Below are 25472 nucleotides of genomic sequence, written 5' to 3'. Positions count from 1 at the left end.
TGGCTTCCTCAACTTAATTTGTATCACTACACCTGGTTTATGGGAACAAATGATTCTTTAAGGAGGTATTTAACCTGGTCTGTGACCAACCGTTCACTCAGCCCCCCCCGCTTTACCGCCCACTCAACCTCCAATGTCTTTGGAGTCACCACAAATACAAAAAAGCCTAAACAGCTTTTGGCAGTCACTGCGTCTAGTCAGTAGAGGAACATCAAGCACAGACTTGCACGCTGCTGGAAGGATCTATTACATTGAAAAAATTAGGAGAAGGCACAGTGTGACCAGACTGCTGCCTGAAAGGGACCAGAGCTGAAAGCACTGAGGACTGTGAGCAGGTAGGTAGCCCTCAGAACGAAGGCTGGATGACAAAATGCTCAGAGCAGAGAGGAGAAATGGATTAGTCGACCTATTTCACGTCAGCATTTTGTGAGCAGGTGCACAAATAGGTGCAGTAAAAAAGTCTAAATTATACATGCATTATGTGTGTAATGAAGACATGCTTCTATTTTTCCTCTACAAGCTGAAGTTGCTGTGTTTAAAAGGGCAATGAAGTGACTAACAGTTAATAGAATTTTATGTGCTATCTAATTTCAGTTGCTCAAATAACAGAGTATGTAACCATATTAATAAAGTAGATATACGTTAAACATTGTACAGGATTTAGTAACAGAAGAGGACACACAAATTTGGTGTTGGTGCATGTAATCATTTTAGTAAGGCATGCTGGCTTCTCAGTTTGAATTTCACGGTTTTAAATCTGGGAAGCTGGATCACAGCAGTGAGGTCAGAGCTGTGAGGTTGTTGGGTGATGACTAACTTTAGAGGGAGGTATCAAATCGATATGTAGCCTCAGCTGCATGCAGGGTGTGGGTTGTAGTTTGGCAGAAAATAGGAACTCTTTTCACATTAAAGAAACACACAGAGCTGTGGCTGATACTCTTCACACTGTAGTTGGTTTTCTTTCTATACCTGTGTTTCACATTGTGAGTCTGTAAAAAGCACCTCTCTTCAATGCAGTTACGCTTTCTAGGTCTGAAAGGACACAATCAATTTAAGAAATAAGACTAGAAAGTGGAGAATACACAGACTGATCAAAACATACTGCAACACATACCATGCTAAAGCTTCCTACATGTTCGGAACAACATATATGCATCGACTTGTCAGCCAGCTGAACAAATGAGCAACTCCACTGAGACGTGGATTTGAAGGAGTACCACCATTAGAGCTCACTTGACACCGAAAGGCCTTGTCATCAGGCTCGGTTTTGTGTGAGTTACACAGCTGAAGCTACTTTCTGTCTTGTACACACAGCTACAGTCAGTGATGTGTGGAGAAATGCAGTGAGGGACATTCGAGAAGCTACCAGATGCCATTTTGAGAGTATGTGGTCAGTGGTGCAGTCATCTGCGGTGGGTGGCTGAGAATCACTTGGACATGTCACGTACCACTGACACACTGCACAATTCGTTTGTCTTCTTTTCAACAAACTTCAAATAACTCAGCTGGCATCTTCTGGAGAGTGTTACTGTATTCCATGCTGTTAATACGAGAAGAGGTCAGCTTTAAGAAATGTCAAGGGATGTGGTGTTATGCACATGCAAAGATGAAATTACAGTCAAACATCACAAGGTTTGACCATGCATGGACAGCGAAGAATTCACACACAAAATCTTTTTTCTGTTAATGTCAGTGTGCAATAAAGCAGAGTTAGTTATGACAAACTGTCAAAGTCTACGGGAGCAAATAAATGTCACAAGGATCTTTTTAATTATGTTATGTTAGTTATTATTAGATAAAAACAACATATTAGGAAAACAGACTCACCTGTCAAAATTATATTAATATTATTTTGTCCTTTATGATTGTGTGTGCAGAACATAACAGAGTGAGACATATACAAGCATAACATCAACAGTAAAGAGTAAAAGAAAGACACAGGAAGGCGAGTATCAGCACAAACTCTAAGGGTTGACTCAGGGTGAAAAGCTGGATATATTTCCTTTCTGCTAGAGTAGTCCAACATTTCAGATAGCTCGTCTCTAATTTTAAGCCTGGTGACTTGTTATGTTGCCTGCAGTGACAGTCAGCCTGCCTTCATACTGGTTATATGTAATGATGTTTTGAAGCATGGCTCTTATTTGTATAGAGCAAGAGAAGTTTACTGTAGAGCAGCCTGCAGCAACAGTTTTTAAAGTCTCAGGGACAGTGACTAGGAAAGATATTCAGGATCTATTGACAGTTATTTTGTCTACAACGTCCCCTCCCCCACAATTTAGAATTAATTAAATCAGATGGGAGCCTCAGCCAAACATTAAACTATAAATGTAATGAGCTAAAATTGCAAAACTATTCAGTGGGAGGAGAGAAGAGTGGGTATCCTTTAATGCAAAATGACTCCTGCCAAGATGTCTCCTGTTGCAGGCTGTTTTGCTTTTACCATATGCGTTGTCTAGTTCATTTTCAAGATCCACCAAGAGCCAAGATCGCTGCTGGAGCACAGAACCTTTCTGAACATATGCTGGAGCATGTGTACAACTAAAAATAAAACACTTACTTTCCAAGACAGCAGGTTTTATTTTCAGTGGGGTATCAGGACAGGCTGTAAATATTTAAAATTTGGGGGGGAAATTTTAAGATTCAATATCTAATAATATTATGGTGCAAGTCCATGTTTTAAATGGACATTTCAGCCTTTATACAATTTTCTAGTTGTTTAAAGCAACTGAAAATATATTTTCTCAGCTTCTTATTATAAGCAACTGATCACAGATTAGCAGATTATGTAAGTTATTATAGTTTTTGAGTCTTATTCTCTTAATAAATAATAACAATGTTGTTCTTTTTTAAATTTAGTCATGAATATTTAACGTTACAGAGAAATAGAAAATCTGAGGGGTTTCAAAGCTTCACAGGAGTTAGAGCAGGTTGAGTGCACATGCATTTGCTAAACCAGGCAGCATACTACAGCAGCTATTTACTTTTACAGTAGACAGATTTAAAATATCGCTTGTAATCATTTGTAAGCACTTTTGGTATAGGCATTTTTGCCAGAGTTTGTACAGCTATGGCAGCATGTATGTGTAGCAATCAAAACATCCATAATCATAAGGAAAATTCTAAAAATAGATATTTTAAAGGTATAGGAAGGGGGGGTATCAGTAATATTATTATATTAGGTCATCCAGGTAAACACACAAGCACAATGTTATTCACACTGAGCATAAAGAAAAATTCAAACAAGACTCACCTCTTCATGTCAGCACTATTTTCTGAAAATATAGGTTCAGCTGCAAAGTTATAAAGAAAATGATATTAATTGCCTATACGTAACCACACCTACTCTAAGTCCCTGTCCAATGAGAAGGTTAAGACCTCTTAACTGGAGTGTCATTAGGTCAAATTTTACAAGAACAAAAAATAGTAATGGCATAAAGTGAGTGCATGTGACCTTTCATAACAGAGAGGAGACATGACTCATGTAACGGTTTAACAAGTGTTATATGAGTCAGTTGTCATGTAACAGTTAAACAGGTGTCATATGAGTCAGTTGGGATCATGGTCACTCTCACTTTAGAGGTTTTATATAAATATACTTTTGATGTCTTTAAAGACTTTTCAAACCAAATAATGCTGGTGGGGGGTGAACACATTCCTCCTCAGACTCAGTGTTTCTTTTGAAAAATAACATTCATCATTAAGTAAAAAAAGTTGATAAGTTGTTTTAATCAAGTGAATGAAGAACTACAGGTCTGGTTAAAATTGTGGTGTAAAGTTGCATGCTGCCTCTTTTAGCTGCTTTTTGTAAATCCTGTTAAGAGGTAATTTAAAATATGGTATTTAATCTTGATTCTTGCATATATTTCTTCAAATTGTACCACAAATCAGCTAATATTAATCAGAACTGGGAGGCTGTAGCAGTGGCAGTATCTACAGTATTTTAAAACTAAGCCTAACTCTTCACCTGGTTTATTTAAGGCTTCAACAAGTTCCTTGCTTAATTAACACCTGCCTGTGAAGGATTCCTGAGATAGATATTCATCCCATGTTAAAGCCAACAGTTAGTGTAAATAACATTGGTTGCTGCCTCTCACTGACTGGTTAGAGTAACTGCAGTGTGCTTTGGAAAATAACATCTGAGCAGTTTAGCACAGCTGATTTTCCTCCAAAACTTATAAATAAATCTCTGACAACCTTTGAGTGGCATCTGATTAAATTTTCTAAAAGAGAATGAGCAATTAAAAGCACACATCAAGACAAAGACTGACACCTCAAACTCAGAGGAGACTGTCAGTCCATATCACTGATTTGCTTTAAAGTCACGTTTACAATGATAAAGATTTCCTTGTGTATCCTCTGTCTTTTTTGTTGCAGAGCCTTCTGAATCAGCAGAGCTCAAGAGGAAACCAAGATGTGGAAGAGGTCAAAGGTGACCGATCAAACTGCCGCTGGGCAGGCGGGTAAGTGCAGGGTGATGGACACCCTCTCTAGTTAGGTCAGTCAAGAGCTTGGTATTGCAGCTGCCTCCACCTGTATTTCCTTTTATCTGAGGAACAATGATGAACTGGATTTATTTGACAACTAATCTTTATGCAAAATAAAGATGAACAAGGCATTGCATTAAAAAAAAAAAAAAAAAAAAAAACCCTGCCAGACAAGAAAACCCACGGGAAGCTTATCACCTCACAGATTATATTAAAGTCTGTGTCCACAAAAAGCATCTTTTTTGAAGACGAATACTGTACCGAAGATGTCTGAATAATGCTGTATTATGCCGAGGACTGACCATTTCCACTCAGAAGAAATGAAGATAAGCACCACAGCTTTTTCTTTTGTCAAGTGGAAGCAGTCCAAATCAAATTCATGTTTTTTCAAATCCCTGCACCATACAGAATATCATCCATGATGTCAAGAAAACTCAACTGCAAAGACCATTTTTTGTCAACAAAGACACAGATGTTACTTTCCAATAGACGTTTTTCCAAACCAAGCAGCGAGGTTGAATGTGACACTGCCCATGTCATCAACTTCTGCTTCCCATTGTGAAGATGTTGGTCAAATAAATGACCACAGGCACTACAGATGCAAATAAGCTGTAATCAAAAGAATGTCTTCATGACAAAAGAAATGTCAGACAAAGAATAGAATTTGAGTATATTTGAAGAACCACATGATGGTTGCAAGGATGAGCAAAGAAATCATCATGGAGGATCAATGCAACAGTTGCTGGCCAGAAAGAAAATTGAAAGTGAAATGGTGTTTTTGTTTGATAGAAGACAAAATTTAAATTAATTTCCAACAAATTGCTTTTCCACAAAATATTTGCACATAATTTCTCTCAAGCACTGCGCAGGAATCATCCTGAGATTTCAGCCATGAGAAAATGCCTGAGCGAGCTTGAAGTTAAGTCTAATCAGCAGTTGCACAGCAGTATTTACATGCTGCTGTAACAACATATTGCTAACATACTGTATTATATTTTGTCTATGACTAACCATTCCTTGTTGTATGATGTGTCCCTAGATATTTTGTTCTTCCTCAGTGTGTGTCTGTGTGTCTGTGCTTCCCATTCCTGGGTTACACTGTATATTGTGGTGTTTTATGTTCATTGTGTCCATAATCCTGTCGAAGTTCCAACTTGCCATGGTGCTTTTGTCAGGATTAATATTTACCTGTCCTGTTCCCTCTCCTGCTGTCACGTTGCGTGTTAAGTCGACGATTCTGAGGGAGTTCACCCAGACGACAAAGGTATGCGAGCAAAAAAAGAAATCAAATCACACAAACGATTCACCTTCTGTTAAGTGCATGACTCCATGTTGGGTGAGTTTGCATGTATGATGTGGTCTCCATCACTCTTTGAAAGGTGTCATCCAAAATGGATGATTCAACTTTCAGTGTCACAACAGATGCATTTCATTGTGACATTCTCAACAACCAAGGTTGTTGCCAGAGGGCACTGCGGTTGATTTTCATGTGTCTAACTTGTAATTTAAAGGGAAAATGCCACTTTTTTAAAACTTATGTCAACATGTTGGTTAGTACTGTTGGCACAGTTCAGTCTCAATAGGTGAACTTTCTCTACAGGGGCATCTCAAAGGAGTGGCATGATCTCTCCTAAAATCTAGCTAATCTAAATGGCCACCCCAGTCCCTCTTTAAAATCACAAAATTCTTTAGTCTGAAACATAATTAACGTGTAAATTTGGTTTAATACTGTTTAACTGCAAACTACATGCATTTAGTATCCATAGAAAGACTACAAGAAAATCATATTTGAGGCTGTATTTTTATACAATGAACACCAAGACAAACGGAATCACCCTTTAAAGTTACCCTTTCTGTATTCCCTTGAGATTTTCGGCCTTTTCATGCCTGACCCACATGTTATGCTTGGCTTCACTGTGACGACAAGGACTGTCACAGATACAAAATTGCATTTTCTATGATCCTAGCAGTTCAAAGCAGGTCTAAAAGAACCATGTGCTGTCAAGTTAACACAGAACATTGAGGTCTCGAGGTAATCAGCCGGAATGACACCCATGACCTCTGGAAGCTCTTAAGCCTCACCAAACTCTCAATATCTTTAGATTTCTTGTATTTCTGCGACAGTTGCTGTGAAGAATTTGGGGCAACACAAGTACACAGTGCTCTGAGGTATGAGATCATACATGGCAAGTGTCATTTTCTGTTAACATGGCCATGGAGCAAGAGGTGTTAGTTTACATCTTAAAAAAAACAGAAAACTTTGCAGTAAATCTGATAAAAATCTGAGTGATAAACTGTAACTAATGTAGTCACTGACAGTGTAGGCCAGTAGCAGAATCTAATTCCATTGGGACATAAACAAATGAAAAAAGTTCAGCATTAGTTTTTGTACATGCTTTCCAGTTACAAATAGGACAGCTGAGCGGCAAAGAACGGCAAAGTTACTGCAAAGTCCCAAGCCAACAATGGCAGCTGGCTAAAACTGCACTGATGAGAATAAACAGAACAACAGTGGGAACATGTTGATGAGTCAGCAGGTTCGGAAAAGCTTTCTGAATGAACTCTTTATCATTCATTCATTCATTTGTTCATTTATTTATTTGGAAAGGCAAGGCAGGTGTACTTAGAAAGCACCTTTCATACACAAAGGCATTTCAAAGTGCTTTGTAAACCATAAAAGACTGGAATGAAATAGGAAAAAAGAAAAATGTAAAAAGCTACAGGAAATTACAAAGATGAAAGCACAGAGAAAGAGAGGAAAAGTGCAGCACTCAAGTGCAGCGACTAAATACTTAATTTTCAACTTAAAACATGGTTAGAAAACTGTAATGTCTTCTGAAAGTTTGTCGAAGCTTTGTGTAGCTTTGTGATCAACATTGTGCGATGCAGGGATACAAAACACACATAGTTCATAGCAGTCAGTGAGTCTATAGATACATTTAGTGCGGAATTAAACAAACTACACACTACTCAAAAAATTTTATTAAATGAAATTAAAAACTGAATGAATGCATAAGAAGACAAATGATTGGGGAAGACTTTAAAAACTATATTCTTATTCTATTCTACTATATTCTATATTCTTTCTGATAAATTGCTTCTCAACGAATGACTATTCTGGTAATAATTCATCATCATGAAGCTCAACATCATGCAAAACAAAATAAAAAACCTTTCGGAAAATGTATTTAAAAAAAAACGAAAGTAGGGACTTTAAAACAACAATGTAGTTCTGTAGAGAACTCTTAAACAGAACAAGCAGTCCTTTAGTGCAACTGTATTAGAAACACGATAAGAGCAGTCAAGGTATTTACAGCCACAGGCATTTCAGACAAGGACTGAATGAAAAACCTTCAACTTTATAGTGATTGCAACCCATGTACATGCTTATCTGTCTGACAGCTGTCGAGATCTATTGAAAAATAAGATATCAAGAGTCTGGTGATGTTTGCAAATGCTGATCTAATATGACTCATGTATATGTAAGTGCTCCACTGCATGGCAAGCGGTTCTGGCCTACGAAGGGCATTATTCAGCTTGTACCGTGGGCAAAAAATTAAGACCATTATATTTATGTTTTCATGAATTTTGGAATCAAAATCTAAATTCTTTCACAATCCATAACTCCATTTCCATTGTAACAACTGAGGGTTTGACTAATACCTGGAAGAATCATTATGTTGTTCACTACTCCAGTAAATAGGATTACGCTTAGATAAGAGCTAACTTTAGCAAGATTCAAAGTCAATAACACTGCGTACAGTCGTCCAACGGTAAATATCATTTGACAGTATGTTTAACAATAAGACTAGTTATTTATCCAGCCATGTCATTGTCCCCCAAAAAATTGTAAGGGATGTGCAAGTTAAAGCTGCAGCCTAAAGTAGCGCGTTGAATGGTCAATGACATTTGAGATGATTGCTTACACAAAGTATCAGTAGCTCCAGAGGGGCAGTGTAGAGGCTTGTGTGTTACAGTCGCAGCATTGAGTATTTATCCAGACCACGGTATGCTGTATTTTACACAGCCTTTATCAAGCACATGAGTCACATTAAATCTGCTCAAGTAGGACAGGAACATTATGAATCTGTCTGTACCAAATGTATGCCAATTATATTCCATCAAATACTTTTTGCAGACTGACTCATAAAATCAATGCCTGGCTTAAACATGCAGCTTTAATTGCTGTTCTACATTAAATGACTGATCAATATTTCCATGCAGACATATTGCTTTAATGATGTCCATGTCATCCTCGCGATTCCACAGCGTGAACGCTCTGCTTGTTAACAGCAGCAAAACTCATGTAATGTTATCAGCGCTCTGCCGCGCACACAGTATTGTAGCACCTGCTGCAAGAAATTCACTTCCAAAGCGCTTCAGACTGCAAAACGCTGGGGCACCCTGCTCATTTCTCCTTACTTGAACTATATATTCTATAGTTTATATTCTGCCTATTGCAGGTCTTTCATGGCAAGAGAAAATATTTAAAGACCAGGGATGCATGGACCAGCTGAACCCCTGTGATCAGCATTCAGAGATGCCCCCCTCGAGATTGCAGTGGGTTAGTCCATACTCTCAGGGTTTCTGGGACTTCTGCAAAGCACTTAAATCTGCTTTAATGTCTAATTCTAAAGACACGCTTAACAAGTGCAGGAAAGATGGACTATCATCAGGGATATAATTTTTACCCTGCGGACCCTCTAGAAACCGCAGGACAGTGCTTTTTTTGGCCACATGAAAACTTTTCCCGGTTTTGAGTGCTCACAATTTAGACTGAACTGTGCTAGAAATAATATTATGTACTGTATAGTTCAAATACAAACATAGAGTGTTAAATTATATGACAGATCCACCTTCATGACTGTACATAAGAAACATGTCCACATGGCAAATCAGCATTAAACTGCTGTGGCCATTAGCTGCTTCTTAAGATTTAGGACTTATTTTCATCCAAATAGTGTAAGTAAAACAACTGAACTACCTACATTAAGACTAGAAGTCTGCACAACTCTTCACTAAACTTGGAACCATCTATTTACAACATATGAGGTGTGCGCAGAATGTATAAAACTTGTGAAATGCATTTTTAAATGTAGAGTAAATCATATACTTGAGTGGACACACAAAATGAACTAGTAATTTGGCTGACATAAGAATTAGTGGATAAAGATAAACATTTTATCTTACATTTTTGTGAAATTTTCAAGCTAGAAATGAGAGTTGTGACTGTAATATTTTATTGTTATTAAACCACAATGAATATAAAGTAAAATATGAATTGTTGCATATGCTAATTAATATTAACCACTCACATTTTCAACATCACATAAACACTGATGTTTATGGCAAGAATATTGAATTTATTACAACACAAACTATTAGCTTATTACGCCTGATACTTACATAAATAAAGGCAGATCAGGGGTGCATGTTGATATCAAAATAAAACACACTAATATCAGAAGTCCAAAGTACAGAAAACTTGGCTATGTCTTTTTCTTTTACAAAGTTCTGAATGGAAGGATTGTTGACCCTACTGTCGTTCTTACATACTGCTCATTATGAGCACTCTTAATCCAGTGCGAGTGCTCCATGTTGTGAGGGTGCAGTGTCAGAGAAAAGCCAATACACAGGAGATGTAGAGGTGGAGATGTAGAGTAGGTGGGGATGTAAATTAACCCTCTTGCATTCTGTTCTTGCAAAAAGAACAATGGGGTTTTTGCAAAATACAACAAACTTTTGGCAGGGTCATATTTAAGGTGGGGGAGAGAGCCATGCTAATTTGGTTCAGAACTTTCGCACTAGCTTGTGTTATCCATGTTAATACATCACTCAGTTTATAAGAAAAATGATGGATGATCTTAAATAAATATTAAGAAAAAAAATTAATGAATAGGATCACAAAAAATACTGGAATGAGTCACCTCTCGGTAGTTATTTTGTCTTTTCTTGAAACATTATTGTGGCATTTTATTCCAAAACAAGTTGTTTTCTTTAGATAAACACTTGTCATGTATGTTTGTGACTGTGAGCGTGAGTATGAGTTACGCTGACAATTTGTCTGGGTTTTAGATTTGTATTTATTATCCACTAAATCTGCCTCAGTTAAAAAAAAATGTTTTCTTCAAGATACTGAACTTTATAGAGGTGGCTCCTCAAAATAAGCTATTAGCATTTTCATGCCTAGTTAAATATGTTGTATGTACTGTATATTTAATTTGCGCCCTCTATATGTTGTACTTGTCTAATTGTTAATTTATTTGATCAGGCATCAAGAAGAAGTCGAAAGTGCCCGGCGTCATGATAACGCAGTTTATAGAGGAACTTCCAGAGGACATGTCAACTCCAGATTTCACCCGCAAACCAATTGCTCTGACTATTCAAGAGGGTAAGTCTTCGTGTTTCTGAGAGATCAACATAAAGGTCCAGTGCGTAACATTGAGGAGGATATATTGGCAGAAATTGTATATAATATTCATAGGTATGTTTTCATTAGTGTATAATCACCTGAAAAAAAGAGCCATTTTTATCTACAGAATAAAGGCCCCCGTGTGGACACACCAATTATGGGAGGACAGCAAACTTTTGGAATCAAAATCAAAATTCTTTTACAAGCCATAACTCCATTCCCTTTGTAACACCTAAGGGTTTGACTAATACCTGGAAGAATCATTTCCATCACATATGGTTCTTATGCAATGGAAATGTTGTTCACTACTCCAATAGGTCACATAGTTTATTATTAGGGTGAAAATCTTCCAAAACACATATTAGTTCCTTAATTGTTGTTTTTTAATTATTATTAGAAACAATGATAGCAGTTTTTTGTAATGAGATGGCACACACTTGACTAGAGCTGAACAAAAAGTGGATCACATACCCAGAAATGATGAAACTTGTTAAACAGCATTTGAAACAATAAAGCATACAGCAATGCATAATTTGTCACTACCGTGTAACAAGAAAATCTTCATTCTATCCCATTCCAGGTAAATTTGCAGTCTTTAAAGCCATAGTGGTGGGCACTCCAACACCTACTGTAACATGGAGCCGAGCAAATGGAGAAATACATTTTCACCCGGATGTGTGTCAGCAAAAGTATGATGAGACATCTCATGAACACACCATTGAGGTAAGCTTGACATAGAGCAGTTGAGGTATAAATGATGACAATCTGCAATAATCCCTAAAGGAATGGTCACATTACGTTTCCGTTCAATGAAATGTACCCTCTCTTGGCCTTGTAAAAGGACTAGATGTCTCGTTTCTGATACTGATAATAAATAAACACTGATCAGAGTGATCACAGCACAGACTGTAAACTAGAGGTTTACTGATAGTGGATTTTTTGATTATGTTCCCCTAGGTCTAGCCAAAATTTTCTAAACATATCACCATAATAATGCATTGAAGTGTGTGTGAAGATTTGCTTTCTAAAAACATACATTGAAAAGCACTGAGTGCCAGAAAGACCAGCAGATAGTGATAAAAACATTGACAAATCGATTAAAAGGTCAACCTATACTGTAAACAGTGTATGACGGCAACACTACTTTTTTTTGTCTAATACTGTGCTAATGTATACATTAGAATAAAGTTTCCTTTGGCCAAATAAGCAGATCTGTTCGGTCAAAGTTGAATGAAGGTGACCTGCAAATCCATCTGAGTGAATATATTCCTGCACCTAAAATGTAATGCTGCTATGCATTAAGACTCAGACTGCTTTCAATGATAATAAAAATGCCATTAACTCTGTGTTTGTATTTCATTAGTTTCCTAAAGTCGCTCCAGAGGATGCTGACACCTACAAGTGTTTTGCAACAAATGAATATGGAAAAGCTGTTTGCACTGTTGTCTTGAATGTTATTTCGGGTATGATCTTTATTATTATTTGAATTACTGTTTCTCTCAAGTGTGTTAGATAATAAATTCATTACATATCCTGAGAAGTTGGCATATTTGTATTGAATTGTGACAGACAGGTAATGAAAAAATGTTTGTCTACAGTTGGATTCTCTAAGAGCAAGGAACTTCAAAAGAAACCAGTAGAAGGTGAGGTTTCAAATACATTTGACACTAAGTTTTATCTGAAGAGGTGTGCTAATTTTACAAATGTATTTTTTTTGTTGGCTGTCAAGTCAAGGCTCAGCATTATAAGGCAAAAGGTATCACAAAGAGAGCTAATATATACAGTACTTTCAATGCCCTTGTCTGACACAAATAGCACTCAGCAGCAGACAAACTTGCACTGCAATTAATAACACATTTATCACATTTTTACAAAAAACACAGGGAATTGGGCAACTGGTGTATAAAGATGAATAGAGGTTGATGTTTTTTTATCTATCGCTATCAATACTTGGGATGATACATTCACTCAGTTTTTTGTGCTACAACCTAGCCCATATATTTTCATTGCAACATGACATTTCATTCATTAATTGGAATTATTGGGAAAAATCTGCCTGCCATAGTGCATCTGTCACATCGGCACGATGCCACTGTGACACTTGACATATTAATGGCTCTCTTAGAAATTGACTGGAAAATGTGAACAAAAGCAACCACAATCATGTTAGGCTGTATGAACCCAACACAAAGTGCTATGGTTCACCAACCTGGATGGTTTGAGATCGATCGCCTTTATTTTTGTTATAGTTTCCTTTTTGCCCATGAATATCAAATGGACTTAGAAAGATCAGGCCAGTTATTCCAGGCTTCTCTGGCCTGAGCACTGTTAAATGTACATTGTTAGGAGGATCCACTAGAAGAAAAGTAATGTAATATTTATTTGTATGTCTTCTTTAGTGTACAATTACCAGAAATAAGAATTGTTGTGTTTTTGTCAGAATGAGCCATTTTTATCTACAGAAGGGAGCGGGTCCTCTTCCACGAAGGCTGAGCTTCTACAGTTGCCCAGAATGGACAAATCAAACACTGGCTCTTGATAAGACAACATTTTTTGCGCGTTCATTTTATTAAAAAGAAAACAATTCTCATGGAGCTTTAATAAAAACATTATATTTACATTGCCAATACTGTTAAATTGAAACTGCTCTTTTTGAACACTATTGTAAAAGACGAAGCGTGGCATATGCATATGTAGTGATGGACTATTATTCTTCGTTATGGTTTTCCCAGATCCAACAGAATTCAGAAAAAGACTTAAAAAACGGTGAGTAAAATACTGCATACTTGGCTATTTGTCTGTTAAAATAAAGTGTTATGGTATCTTTTTATCCTACAGTGAGTCTGTCTTTCCATGATGGAAGGGAACATTTTTTAACTTTTTTTACTCTACAGTAATCCTGATGGAACACGTGAGGTAAAGCCAATGGAGCCAGAGGACAAGGTCTGGGAGATCCTCCTTAGTGCAGACAAGAAAGACTATGAGCGCATCTGTGCTGAATATGGTATCACAGACTTCCGCCACATGCTGAAGAAACTCAATGAAATGAAGAAAGAGAGAGAGGAGGAGATTGCAGAGGTACGTGGTCTTTTGGTTTTCAACAAAAATGTTAGCATCTCTTTATGACACTAACCTGAATGTTAATTTTTGGTGTTTGGTTCAAAATATTTTTTTATAATTTTGTTTCTGTCTCTTTATTTATACTGTAGTTTGTTTCACATATCACTAAACTGAAACATATTGAGGTCAGCGATGACGACTGTGCAACAATTGAGTTGGACATGGACCTCAAGGATCCTACCAGCAAGATTTTCCTGTACAAGGTGAGGCTTCACTGCTGTCTCCAATATTATTTTACTGCATTTTATTATCAGTTTAAAAATGACAACATGTCCCTAAATTCTGTAGGATGGCGTTATGGTTCCATTCACCAAAGAAGACAGCGAGGATTTGAAGCATAGTTTGAAACAAGTTGGCAAGAAGTATGTCTTCAAAATTAAAAAACTAGGTTCAGAAGATGCTGGACTCTACTCAGTGGATGTTGAGGGCGTCAATGTTTTCTCCACAGATTTTAAAGGTATGTCTTCAATCAAGGGATTAAGATTACATTAGCTTAAATTCATTTACTTTCCAATGATCAATGATATATTGTTGCTCTTCTGCAATTTGAGTTGACCAGCCGCCACTGACAGTGTACAGAATAAGTAGTTTGGAAAGTGGATGGGACACACTGAAGTAATTCATTTGTCTTTCTCTGCTTCTTTTTTGTCTTTCTGTAATATCACAGTACCTGAAGTTGACTTTGCTGTCAAAATACAAGAGGTTAAGGCAACAGAACGAGAGGATGCCATGTTTCAGTGTGTCCTGACAGCACCTATGAGTGAGGTCAAATGGTTTGGTAAAAGTGCTCCGCTGACAAATGGTGAGAAACATGAAATCATTGTGTCAGAAGATAATCTTATCCACAAATTGATTGTCCGGGACTGTTTGCCTTTGGACGCTGGTATCTATGCTGCTGTGGCTGGAATCAAATCCTGCAATGCCTGGCTTGTAGTTGAAGGTAAGAAAATGATTCTCTTGATGCAGTACAAAGTCCAGTTGCATACATAATTATGATATATTGTGCAGATACATTCTGAAATTAACATTAAGCTAAAAATTATAAATACATTTGCAATATTATCTTTTATAGCCGACAAAGATCCTGCCAACAAGGGCAAGAAGGCTGCTCGCAAATCTACTATGGCTGGAGGTGGCAATGAAGATGATCTGATGAAAATAGCTAAGGAACAGCAGGAAAAATATCAGAAAGAAATGGAAGAAAAAATGGAACTTGCCAAAAAAGCCCAAGCAGAGAGAGAAGCTGCAGAAGCAATTGCCCGAGCAGAGGCTGAAGCAGCTAAAAAGGAAGCAGCTGAAGCCAAAGCAGCGGCCAAGGCAGCTGCAAAGGCAAAGAGGGCAGCAGCTGGCAAGGATGGAGCTGCAAGGAAATCTAAGAAAGGTGCAGCAGGTGGTGCACGCTCTGCTGAGGATGGTGCTGGAGGAGCTGGAGGAGCTGGAGGAGCTGGAGGTGGTGCAGGGGGTGATGGAACTGAGGGTGGCAAAGGTGGTGCTGGTGGTGGTGCTGGTGGTGGTGCAGGAGGAGGAGGTGATGGAAGTGAAGCTGGAGCTAAAGGTGGAGCTGGAGGCAGAGCTGGAGGTGGTGAAGGAGGAGATTTTGATGAAGAATACGATTCCTTTGAAGATTCTGATGAAGAATTTGAGGGAGCAGAAGGAGCAGGAGGAGCAGGAGGAGCAAGAGGAGCAGGAGGAGCAGGAGGAGCAAGAGGAGCAGGAGGAGCAGGAGGAGAGGGGGGAGAGGGAGGAGAAGGTGGAGAAGGAGATGGAGAAGGAGGTGGAGAAGGAGGGAAACGCAGGAAACGTGCGAGAGAGGGTCCACTTGTTCCAGATACAGTAATAGGTAAGTGACAACAAAAGATTGTCTCCAAAATGTCACAGTTATTCTCCTAATGCCTATCAGGATGCTATTCAATATAATCAGATTTATAGAGAACCTGTTTTCATTTTTGGAATTATTATATTATATAAATTATTCAGTCCCTTCAGGATTTCTAAATTTTTGGGGGATTTTTACAGTATAAAATGCCTGCCTGATTTCACAGCAGATTGGGGGGGACTGCAATGCATGTTACAATGTTTTTAGGCATTTGTTGCAAAGAAATGGGGATAGAAAGTGAAACTTGCACAAACAGTTTAAAATAAAGGTAAAATTCAGTCCAATATGAAGGCAACTGTCCCGTGAGAAAGAAATTGCTGTTTGGAAAGGGTCTATGTAAGACATATATGTTGCACTTGTCTGCATCCTCACAACTAGAAACAAGGAAATGAGTTTGGTGACATATGGCTCAACATTTTGCACAGGAAACTACAATTATTGGTCAAATTTGCTTACAAGTTACAGTGATGGGACAAAATTACATGGTTGCACAGATTTCACAGGGATTGGTTGAATTTGCAGTAATTGTTGCGATTGCAACATCGCAACTTCCTGGAAGGACTGATTATACTAGTAGCATATAAGGTATTTTTATTTTGTTGTTGTTTGTTTTCTGTGCTTTGAAATTACTCTCCTCTTTATTTCTTCTGTTCATTGCACAGTTACCTTTATATGTTACTCTTGTTTGTCTTTTCCATTAACTTTCATATTAATTATAAAAGTCTATTAATCTTCAAAACTGAAGAACAATACTTCTATAAACATACATATTATATATAATTCTTTAGGTCAACATTATGATAATGATAGCACATTATTGCATTTAGATATACATGACAATCTATATAAAGTTGCTATTTATTATCACTAATAGGAGATAATAATGATGAGGAAACCACAAATCAACAAGGTGAAAAATCTGGGAAAAAAGGAAAACGTCCCAAAAAGAAAATTGTGGAGGTTGAAGAACCTGTTGTTGGTAAGAGATGTCAAAGGTTGCATGCTGTAGACAACTTACTGACTATTAAAGTCATTTGGGAATGAAAATGACTGACATTTCCTACACAACTAGGAAATGGAAATTCTAAACACCTCCTAACTTAGATGCAGCTGAATTAACAATAAATGTATAAAATAACACTGACCAAAATAAACCACTGACACATCAGGTTCTACACTGTTCCGCTTTGCCAGTCGTAGAGTTAGTGCAAAGCTCCACCTGACCCGGGCGAATTTAAATATAAATATTTAACAGTATTTCAGAACGTCAGTATCTGAACTTACTATGTCCAGGATTTTTCAGATTGTAGTATGGGTTTAGGGTTTAGAGTCTTCAGGTTGAGCGCCTACATTAAAAAGTACGAAGATTAAATTCCACACATGGTTTTCATTCCGAAGACATTTGAAGATCCTTTATGTAATTAACTCATTAACTGTCTGCTAAATTTAGCAGGAAGTTAATTAACTATTTATCACTATCATTCACAACACTGATTAATACATCTTAATTCTATACATCTATATCTTAATGTTTGTTTTGGTGCCTCTTCTGAGAAACAGATAGCAATATAGCATGTATATGCTATGCTAAATTCTGCTTTCTTTTATATCTAATCCTTCACCTAAATAAATATAGATGTGTTCTATATTAGTATTTTGTGCGTAATGTGTGTGCTTTCTTGTTTGTAGACATGTTTGTCTTCCTGTTACTAACATCTTGTTTAATTCATGTACAAGTTTGCTATGTTAGAGGGTAAAAAGGGGTGAAAGGTGAATTTCTGACGGATGTATTCAAGTTGATAACATAAAAGTGTCGGTTTATAAAAGATTTTGAGGTTTGGTGTTTTTGAGAAACGGAAATTAAAGTATCAGCACTTCTGTCACTGGTATCATTCCTTATGGTAAATTACTTTATGTAAGATGATACTCAAGAGCCAAACAGTCTTAACGGCAATAAGGAAAACTATCCACGCCTTTAGGTTAATTAAGTCACTTCACAATGACACCATTATGGAACTCATCTTGAATAGTGAGTTGGATATCACCTTTTCCACCAGCCTCTTCTTCTGCATTGAAGTTAATGTTTGTTATTTCTGTTGTTGCTGCTGATCTTGTTTTCATGCTCCATGTTGACATTTTAATTGTTATTGTTACTGTTTTCATTAATGTTATTTGTAAGGCATATCCAACAGCAAATGAGAAACATTGGATTGATGGTAATTACGATGATATCCCCTAAAACTGAAAAGCAAAAAACACAGAAGCGAGTGGTGCCAGTGGTGATAATGGCACCGGGCCAACAGCAGGCAGTGATGAATCTGCTGAAAATGGTGAGGGTGCAGACGGTGGTGAGCCAGCAGCAGCTGGCAAGCACTCAGGCCGTGCACGGCAAGGCCCATTGATCGCGGAGACAGTTAGTGGTAAGATTACTGGCGCTGCATTAATTGCTGCATGGGAAGCACAATCACTGAACAAAGTCATTTGATAAGCTGATGACTTTTCCAGTGATTTGAGGGTTAACAGAAAAAGTGTGTGACCACTGAGCAGAATGCTACACTTGATCTCTAATTGGTTAAATGGCCTTTTAGAATGATCAGAGAGTTCCGCAAGAGTGGATTTAACCTTCAGAGTGCCTTGAGAGTAAGAAATGCTAATCAAATTGGATGCACTAATGGTTTTTTTCATTCGCATACATTATAATAATTTCTCCAGTGAAATGAATGAAAACATACTTTAGTCTTATGTTCTGCAGACAATAGAAAATCATTAGTTAAATAATGTTATTTCTATGACCTACAGGTTGGATATCAGCAGGCAATGTATTGTTCAATATTTATGTGTCCACCTTCGTCTCTTATGTATTATGTTTGCAGAATGTTTGTGTATGTTTAAATGTACCTGTGCTTTATGTTAACACTCATGCTTGCCTTTTTAAATGTTGATTCAGGATGAGTCGGTGCATTGAGGTTAATTATTTAAATGAGCAACTGCAGAACTGATCTTGTTCTTGATATAACACCTACAACACTTGTGTGTAAACACACTCTTACATAATTTGAAGACAACCCAAGCTGACTTTGGAGGATGACCATGTTCTAAATCAATTTCTGCACATTGAAGACTGAATTCAGATCAAAGAGACCACATGCTAATTTCTTCCACTGACCAGGGCACTGTCAGACTTGAGTGGGATATTTTATATTTTAAATGTGTGCATTTCTTTCGAGAACAGCTAAGTGAACAGAGGCAAATGAAAGCTTCGGTGATGACAATCTGTGCCAATTCAACTCTGGAAACTTTTAAGTTGAAGAAAGTCACTACCAAACAAGACAACTGAGCTACACATTAACCAAGAAGACATCTTCATCAAGTTTCGAATGCAAAATGCAATCTTCTTACATCCCTATAGTCTCTTCAAATATGATGTTTTCTGACATTAAATCTGCATTTCAACATGTATTTTATAATAAATACATGATATCAAGAGAAATGCAGAAAGACAATTTGCAATGTTTGACTGAGGTAAGTGTGTAAACATCCATACATGGATGTTTGAATTCATTGTAATTGTACATCAACAATTACAAAAACTTGAAACTAAACAACAACTTGTATGCAGATGTTAGCGGTTGGCTGTGTGCATTCACTAACTTACTGGTTGATAAATCCTCAGACCCAGGAGTTCACTTTCATGCTGGGCTTTCTGACTGCAAAGCCATTATTGGAGAAGCAGCAGAGCTGGAGTGTAAAGTGAGCAGTGAAGAGTGTGAGGGAATCTGGTACAAAGATGGAGAGGAGGTAAGTCCAGGGTCTAAATGTGGTCATTATGTAACATTAATGTTATTAGCCAAACAGAAACAGGTGACTTTAATGATCCTATACGTTAGAGCTCCAAATGAGACTTTATATTTCTTGTGTTACAGTAATGTGTTTTTTTTTCCAGATTAAATCATCTGAGGGCATAACCATTGCAAAAGATGGCTGTTTCCACAAGCTGAAAATTCACAAAGTCACTGAGGAATTTGCTGGAAAATATAAATTTGAAGCAGATGGACGGAAGACAGAGGCCTTGATTGTTGTTGAAGGTAAAAACAGTCTCCTTGCAATTACTTACTTGCATAAAGTGGATGCATCATTCATTCGAGAGTGCCTGCAGATCAAGGTTGTGATGAAAACAGATTTTTAATAGTACTGCATATACTGTATATAGCATATGGATAGTACTCTGAAGTTGAAATAAGTACATAGATAGACCACCTAGAGAGTGCCTAAAATATCTGTCTGTTTTGATTTACCAATCATTGTAGATCCACCAAGATTTGATACTGAAGAACTGAAGACATTTAAAACCCCTGTAACCGTGAAAAAAGGACAAAAAGCTGCCTTCAAATTACCTTTTGTCGGACGGGATCCTGTAAAAATTCAGTGGTACCTTGACGGCGAAGAGCTTTCGGATACATCACATATCAAAGTAGAGCACTCAGAGGGTTACACCTCTCTGCTTCTGACAAAGCTGCAGCGCAAGGACAGTGGTGAAATCAAGATAAAACTTAAAAATGAGTTTGGCACAATTGAGGCCTTCAGCCAGATTGTTGTACTGGGTATGTATTCAAACATTTTTTATACAGAATTTTGTATGTATTTACACTGTAAGTAACCTACAAACTACCTGTCTAAACACAGATTCATATTTTACATACTACTTTATTTTTAACAGATAAACCCACTCCTCCAATGGGACCTCTGGAGATTGTTGAAGCCTCGTCCTCTGTAATTGAATTCAAGTGGAGGGCCCCAAAAGACAGTGGTGGCTGCAAGATAAACAACTATATCCTTGAACGAAATCAAGTTGGCCGCAACACCTGGAAGAAGGTGGGGCCAATCGGTCCAGATGCCAAATTCAGGGACTCTGATGTAGACCACGGCAGGAGGTACTGCTATCGCATCAGAGTGGAGACAGAAATGGGCACGAGTGAGCTGATGGAAACAGAGGACATTCAAGCCGGTACAAAAGGTAAACTTAGATCATCACGAAACTGTGTTATCTTAGAAATATCACTTTTTAGTAAATCTACCTTCTAGACGAAAAAAATATTTACACCCAAATCTTATTTGTAAACAGCATACCCTGGACCTCCATCAGCACCAAAGGTTGTCAGTGCCTTCAAGGACTGCATCAACCTCTCTTGGTCTCCTCCAGCCAACACTGGGGGAACCAATATTCTGGGATACAACCTTGAGAAACGCAAGAAGGGCAGCAACTTGTGGGGTCCAGTCAACCCACCTGAAGAGATGATAAAAAGTTGCTCTGTTCTTCATACATTATTTATGATTTATCATGTTATGACAGCCTGTGTCAACACAAAAGTGAAGGTCTAATGCTGTAATTCTTATATTGCTTATGTATTTTTTCTGTACAGCTAAGGGATTTGCAGTTAAAGATGTGGTTGAGGGCATGGAGTACGAATTTCGTGTGGCATCAATCAATAATTCTGGAGCGGGTGAATTCAGCACACCATCTGAGTTTGTATTTGCCAGAGACCCTAAAAGTAAGTGGACCTATAGAAATGTTATCACAGTCATTATTTCATATAGCCTACACATTGCAGCACTGAATATGAATCATGTGTTACAGAGCCTCCTGGTAAAGTCATAGACTTGAAAGTGACAGATTCCACCTACACAACTCTGTCCCTGTCTTGGACCAAACCCAAGGACATTAAGGGGGTTGAGGATGAAGCCAAAGGATATTTTGTAGAGATCAGGCCTGCAGAAAACACAGAATGGGATCGCTGCAATTCAAATGCTATAACCATGACTTCCTATACAGTGAAAGGCTTGAAGTCATTGGCCATGTATTGGGTTAGAGTCACTGCTACTAATGATGGAGGAGAGGGAGAGACACAGGAACTGGATAATTACATCCTTGCTATGCCACCTCCTGGTAAGAAAATTTAATTCAAAGTTACTTACGTCAAACATGTGTTTTTGTATATTTCAAAAAACTAATAATAACACAATCAGGTGCACATGAACTGCTTGGTGTCAATATGGTTGAATTATGAAGGTGGGACTACATTTGGATCAATAATAAATCCTATTTGAGGTCAAATGAATGACACAAATGATTGCGGCAGTATTGTATATTGGACTATGACATTAAAGATAATAAGGGGCGCTCGTGTACTAAGGCTGAGTCATTACCACAATGCAGGTTTGAATCCAGCTTGTGCCAACTTTTCTGAATATCACACCCCACCCGCTGTCTATCTTCACCTGTCACTATAGTCTGCCTATTACAATTCAATGTCAATGTCATAACAAGCCCCAAAAACAATATATAAAATTTGTGGCTGCAGTTTTGCAGTTGAATCTTGTCAATTTTCTGGTTTACTGTACCCTCATCATAAAAACTGATCACTATTAATGACCCTGCTTTTCACCTAGTGAGACCACGGTTAACTGATGCCAAAATCAAGAGTTTCATGGTGGTGAGAGCAGGAAATTCTGCACGATTCAACATTAACTTTGAGGTAATTTAGGAAGTAATTAAGATTAATTAAATACATGATAGTGTATATATAGCGATCTCATTTCGTCTTCTCATAAAATTATATCTTTGTATTCTTTGCAGGCCTCTCCTTGGCCTGATATCACCTGGCAGAAAGATGGAGGACCAGTGTCTAAAAAGGTGACCATCAGCAACACAGAGGGCACATCCCAGCTCCTGATTACTTCTGCTGAGCGCTCAGATACTGGAATCTATACAATCATTGTCAAGAACATTGTTGGCCAAGAAACATTCAGCATTGAAATTAGAGTCACAGGTGAGAAAATATTGCACCCTCTTATTGTATAATTTTCCTGTTCCATATTCTGTAGCTCAAAAGGAAAAAAACAACCTCTGTATTTGAACTCCAGATGAGCCTAAGCCACCAGGTCCTGTGGAGGTTGATGAAAACGTGCCTGGCACAGTGACCATTTCTTGGACCCCATCTCCAGATGAGAAACGTGATGACAGGCTGCACTACATGGTGACTAAACGTGATTCAAATAAAAGACAATGGCACACTATTGCAGATCGGATCTTCAACAATAGATTCACAGCCTGCAACATAATGCCCGGCAGAGAATACCAGTTCAGAGTCTATGCAAAGAATGACATGGGCTCCTCCAAACCGTCTGAATCACCAAAGTGGCTGATTTCTACCAAAAAAGGTATGTTATGGGTTTGTCTGAAAGTTGTCACTTTTCTGTACTCAGAAGAAACATTACCAAGACACAGACTTAAGCAAATACAGTACTAGCATGTTACCTACATCTTGCCTCTAAGCACTAAGGCTAAAGTGTTTTCCTTCCTTGTGCATCTTTCATAACAATGTTCAAAGATTATGGCAGCCAATTTACTATCATTTTATGACTATTTTTGTGCAGTACACTGACAAATTATTGCATGGGTCAGTACAAAAAATGCAGGTAACATTTATACAGCAATCAATCCTTCAAGCCTCACCTTCAATCTAAAGCCCTCGTTTTGGCCTGTAACTCTTAATGCTCTTACGCATCATCACCTTTCTTTGCTCCTTGTGGCAAGAGTTAAAGTCTGTCGATATCCAGCAGATTATTTTGGCTGATTGGGTTTTGACTTGATTTGATCCAATCATCACACCAAATGAAGTCTTTCTTTTTTGTGGCTATCCATAGAATTGTGATCCAAACTCCAAACCATTTAGCCATCACATTTTCTATTAGCACAGACACAGAAACAGAAGGTAAAAAGGATGTACTGTACCTGTAAATTTCCAATTATGGTTAAAAAAAAATTACCACCATCAGGCCAATTTTGAAACACGTTCTCCTGTTAGATGATAACAATTCTAATTCAATGCAATTCATATCTGCTTTCTTCCAGAAAAGTTTACTTTGAACATGCCGGAAACAAAGGTCTGTAATCTAGAGTGTCCTCCCAAGTTCATTGTTCCATTGAAAATGCACACTGCTCCTCAAGGGTATGAATGCTACATGAGCTGTGCTATAAAAGGGGACCCAACACCTCATGTGACATGGCTCCGCAACAATATCAGTCTGAATACCAACACTAACTACTTCATCTCCAACACCTGTGGAGTCTGTTCTCTGCTCATATTGAGGGTTGGACCTAAAGACACCGGGGAGTACAAGATTGTTGCAGAAAACTCTAAGGGGAGGGCAGAGTGCTCCACTAAACTGACAGTCAGAGGTAAATCTTTACCAGAGAATGCATTTTAAAGATGCTGTCACTATGTTTTGCATTGATATGCATGCTAGATTTTTCTCTTTGAAATCTGAAATAACTGCCTTTGTCTTTTTTTCCAGAATAAATGAACACAATGAAGATGGCAGAGTTGCTCTAAAACCCTTGCAGAAACAAGTTGTTGGTATTTCACATACTGCATCTTAAGCACACGCTGTCAAATGTAGAATGTAATATTATTTAATACCGCCTGTGATATCTTCATTTTAGGTTAACTATTTGATGAACAAATTCCAACAAAGGCTGGCATTTATTTAAAGTTAAACTCACAAAAAGGTCTTAGGCATATGAAAATTGCTGGTAAAAAAAAAAAAAAGCCACAATTATGTTTGGTTTCTTTATATTTAAAGTGCAATCTGAATAAAATGGAAGCTTGGAATAAGAATGTGCAATTTTACACATTTTAACTGTAATAACATGCATGTTTAACAGCAAAATTATTTACATTACTTGACACTGTAGAAGTGATCTTTTTGATTTTAAAAGTTCTATTTTAAGGTGTTTGTTTATAGCTAATGGAACTATCTGCTTGTGTCTTTCAATTTATTTTTAGATGCAGGTTTCTGTTCAAGTGATTAGATTTTTGGTTGCAATTGTTAGTTTCCCTTAATCTCCCCCTCAATTGAAACTGAGATGAGAAAAAAAAAAAAATACTGACATGAAAAATGTATGATACTGACTGTTACAGTCTGTTCTACATATGACAATATGTGTGGGTTTGGTGTAAATAAATATTTCATACTGCTGTTGTGATGTGGGATTTTTAATCTGATCTGCAGTTCCAAAAATAAATAAAATGCATTTATGTGAATAAAAATCCACAAAAAATACTATGCATACTGCATGTATGATGGTTATAGTCTTGGTCATATAATTGTTGCCCTGACTCAAGCTTTGGCATAGCAAGCAAGTATCAAAATGCATACCACTTGTTTAGCTCCATGAAGGTTTATGTGAATAATTTATGTCCAGTCTTCTTGTATTACCTCTCTTAGCATTTTTGTGGGGTCACACATTAGTCCAAGTTTAGAGTCACTTAAGAAGAGAGGGTGAACAGTCACACCCAGGTCTAAAACATGACTGACCAGTGCAGGATGACACTTCTCAGTTTCAAAGTTAAGTGCATATTACAATGCTAAATTACATGCTACTATGACTTTTTTTTTTATAATTCTGCTTCAGTCTAAAATGACAGTGAAAAGATAATTGTGGCTCATTAGTATTAGAATGAGGTTTGGCTTGTTTTGTTTGCTTTTCCTGTGAGTCAAAAGCAGTGTCTGAATAAAC

At 37.5% G+C, this 25472-nt stretch overlaps 2 protein-coding genes and 1 long non-coding RNA gene across 6 annotated transcripts in view; 2 read left to right on the top strand and 1 right to left on the bottom strand.

Moving 5' to 3' along the window:
- LOC127371063 (immunoglobulin-like and fibronectin type III domain-containing protein 1) overlaps positions 1-25472 on the top strand; it is a 190148-nt gene that overhangs the window by 152515 nt on the left and 12161 nt on the right. The window lies entirely within an intron of this gene.
- The window catches only part of LOC127371095 (uncharacterized), a 28775-nt gene that overhangs the window by 2990 nt on the left and 313 nt on the right, over positions 1-25472 (bottom strand). The window contains exon 2 of the long non-coding RNA XR_007886355.1: positions 970-3290. This is a non-coding gene — a long non-coding RNA (uncharacterized LOC127371095). The remainder of the gene's footprint in view (positions 1-969; positions 3291-25472) is intronic.
- igfn1.1 (immunoglobulin like and fibronectin type III domain containing 1, tandem duplicate 1) lies at positions 161-24931 on the top strand. Of its 4 annotated transcripts, XM_051413631.1 has the most exons (27): positions 161-335; positions 4375-4460; positions 5713-5748; positions 10756-10875; positions 11477-11619; positions 12260-12359; positions 12495-12539; positions 13629-13662; positions 13791-13974; positions 14106-14219; positions 14305-14473; positions 14684-14956; positions 15089-15856; positions 16767-16871; positions 18142-18312; positions 19566-19690; positions 19836-19977; positions 20200-20493; positions 20610-20906; positions 21015-21194; positions 21313-21441; positions 21528-21836; positions 22340-22425; positions 22527-22719; positions 22814-23110; positions 23805-24131; positions 24248-24931. In XM_051413631.1, the coding sequence occupies exons 2-27, from the start codon at positions 4412-4414 to the stop codon at positions 24250-24252; spliced, it is 4695 nt and encodes a 1564-aa protein (XP_051269591.1). In that variant the 5' UTR covers positions 161-335; positions 4375-4411; the 3' UTR covers positions 24253-24931. The 4 variants fall into 4 exon arrangements, with proteins under 4 accessions (XP_051269591.1, XP_051269592.1, XP_051269593.1 ...); XM_051413632.1 differs by lacking the exon at positions 5713-5748 and having other exon boundaries at positions 162-335; XM_051413633.1 differs by lacking the exon at positions 18142-18312 and having other exon boundaries at positions 163-335.

Source organism: Dicentrarchus labrax, unplaced genomic scaffold (assembly GCF_905237075.1).
Source record: "Dicentrarchus labrax unplaced genomic scaffold, dlabrax2021, whole genome shotgun sequence".
Taxonomy (NCBI): domain Eukaryota; kingdom Metazoa; phylum Chordata; class Actinopteri; family Moronidae; genus Dicentrarchus; species Dicentrarchus labrax.
The sequence above is the reverse complement of the archived record's forward strand: the minus strand, read 5'-3'. Positions and strand labels throughout refer to the sequence as shown.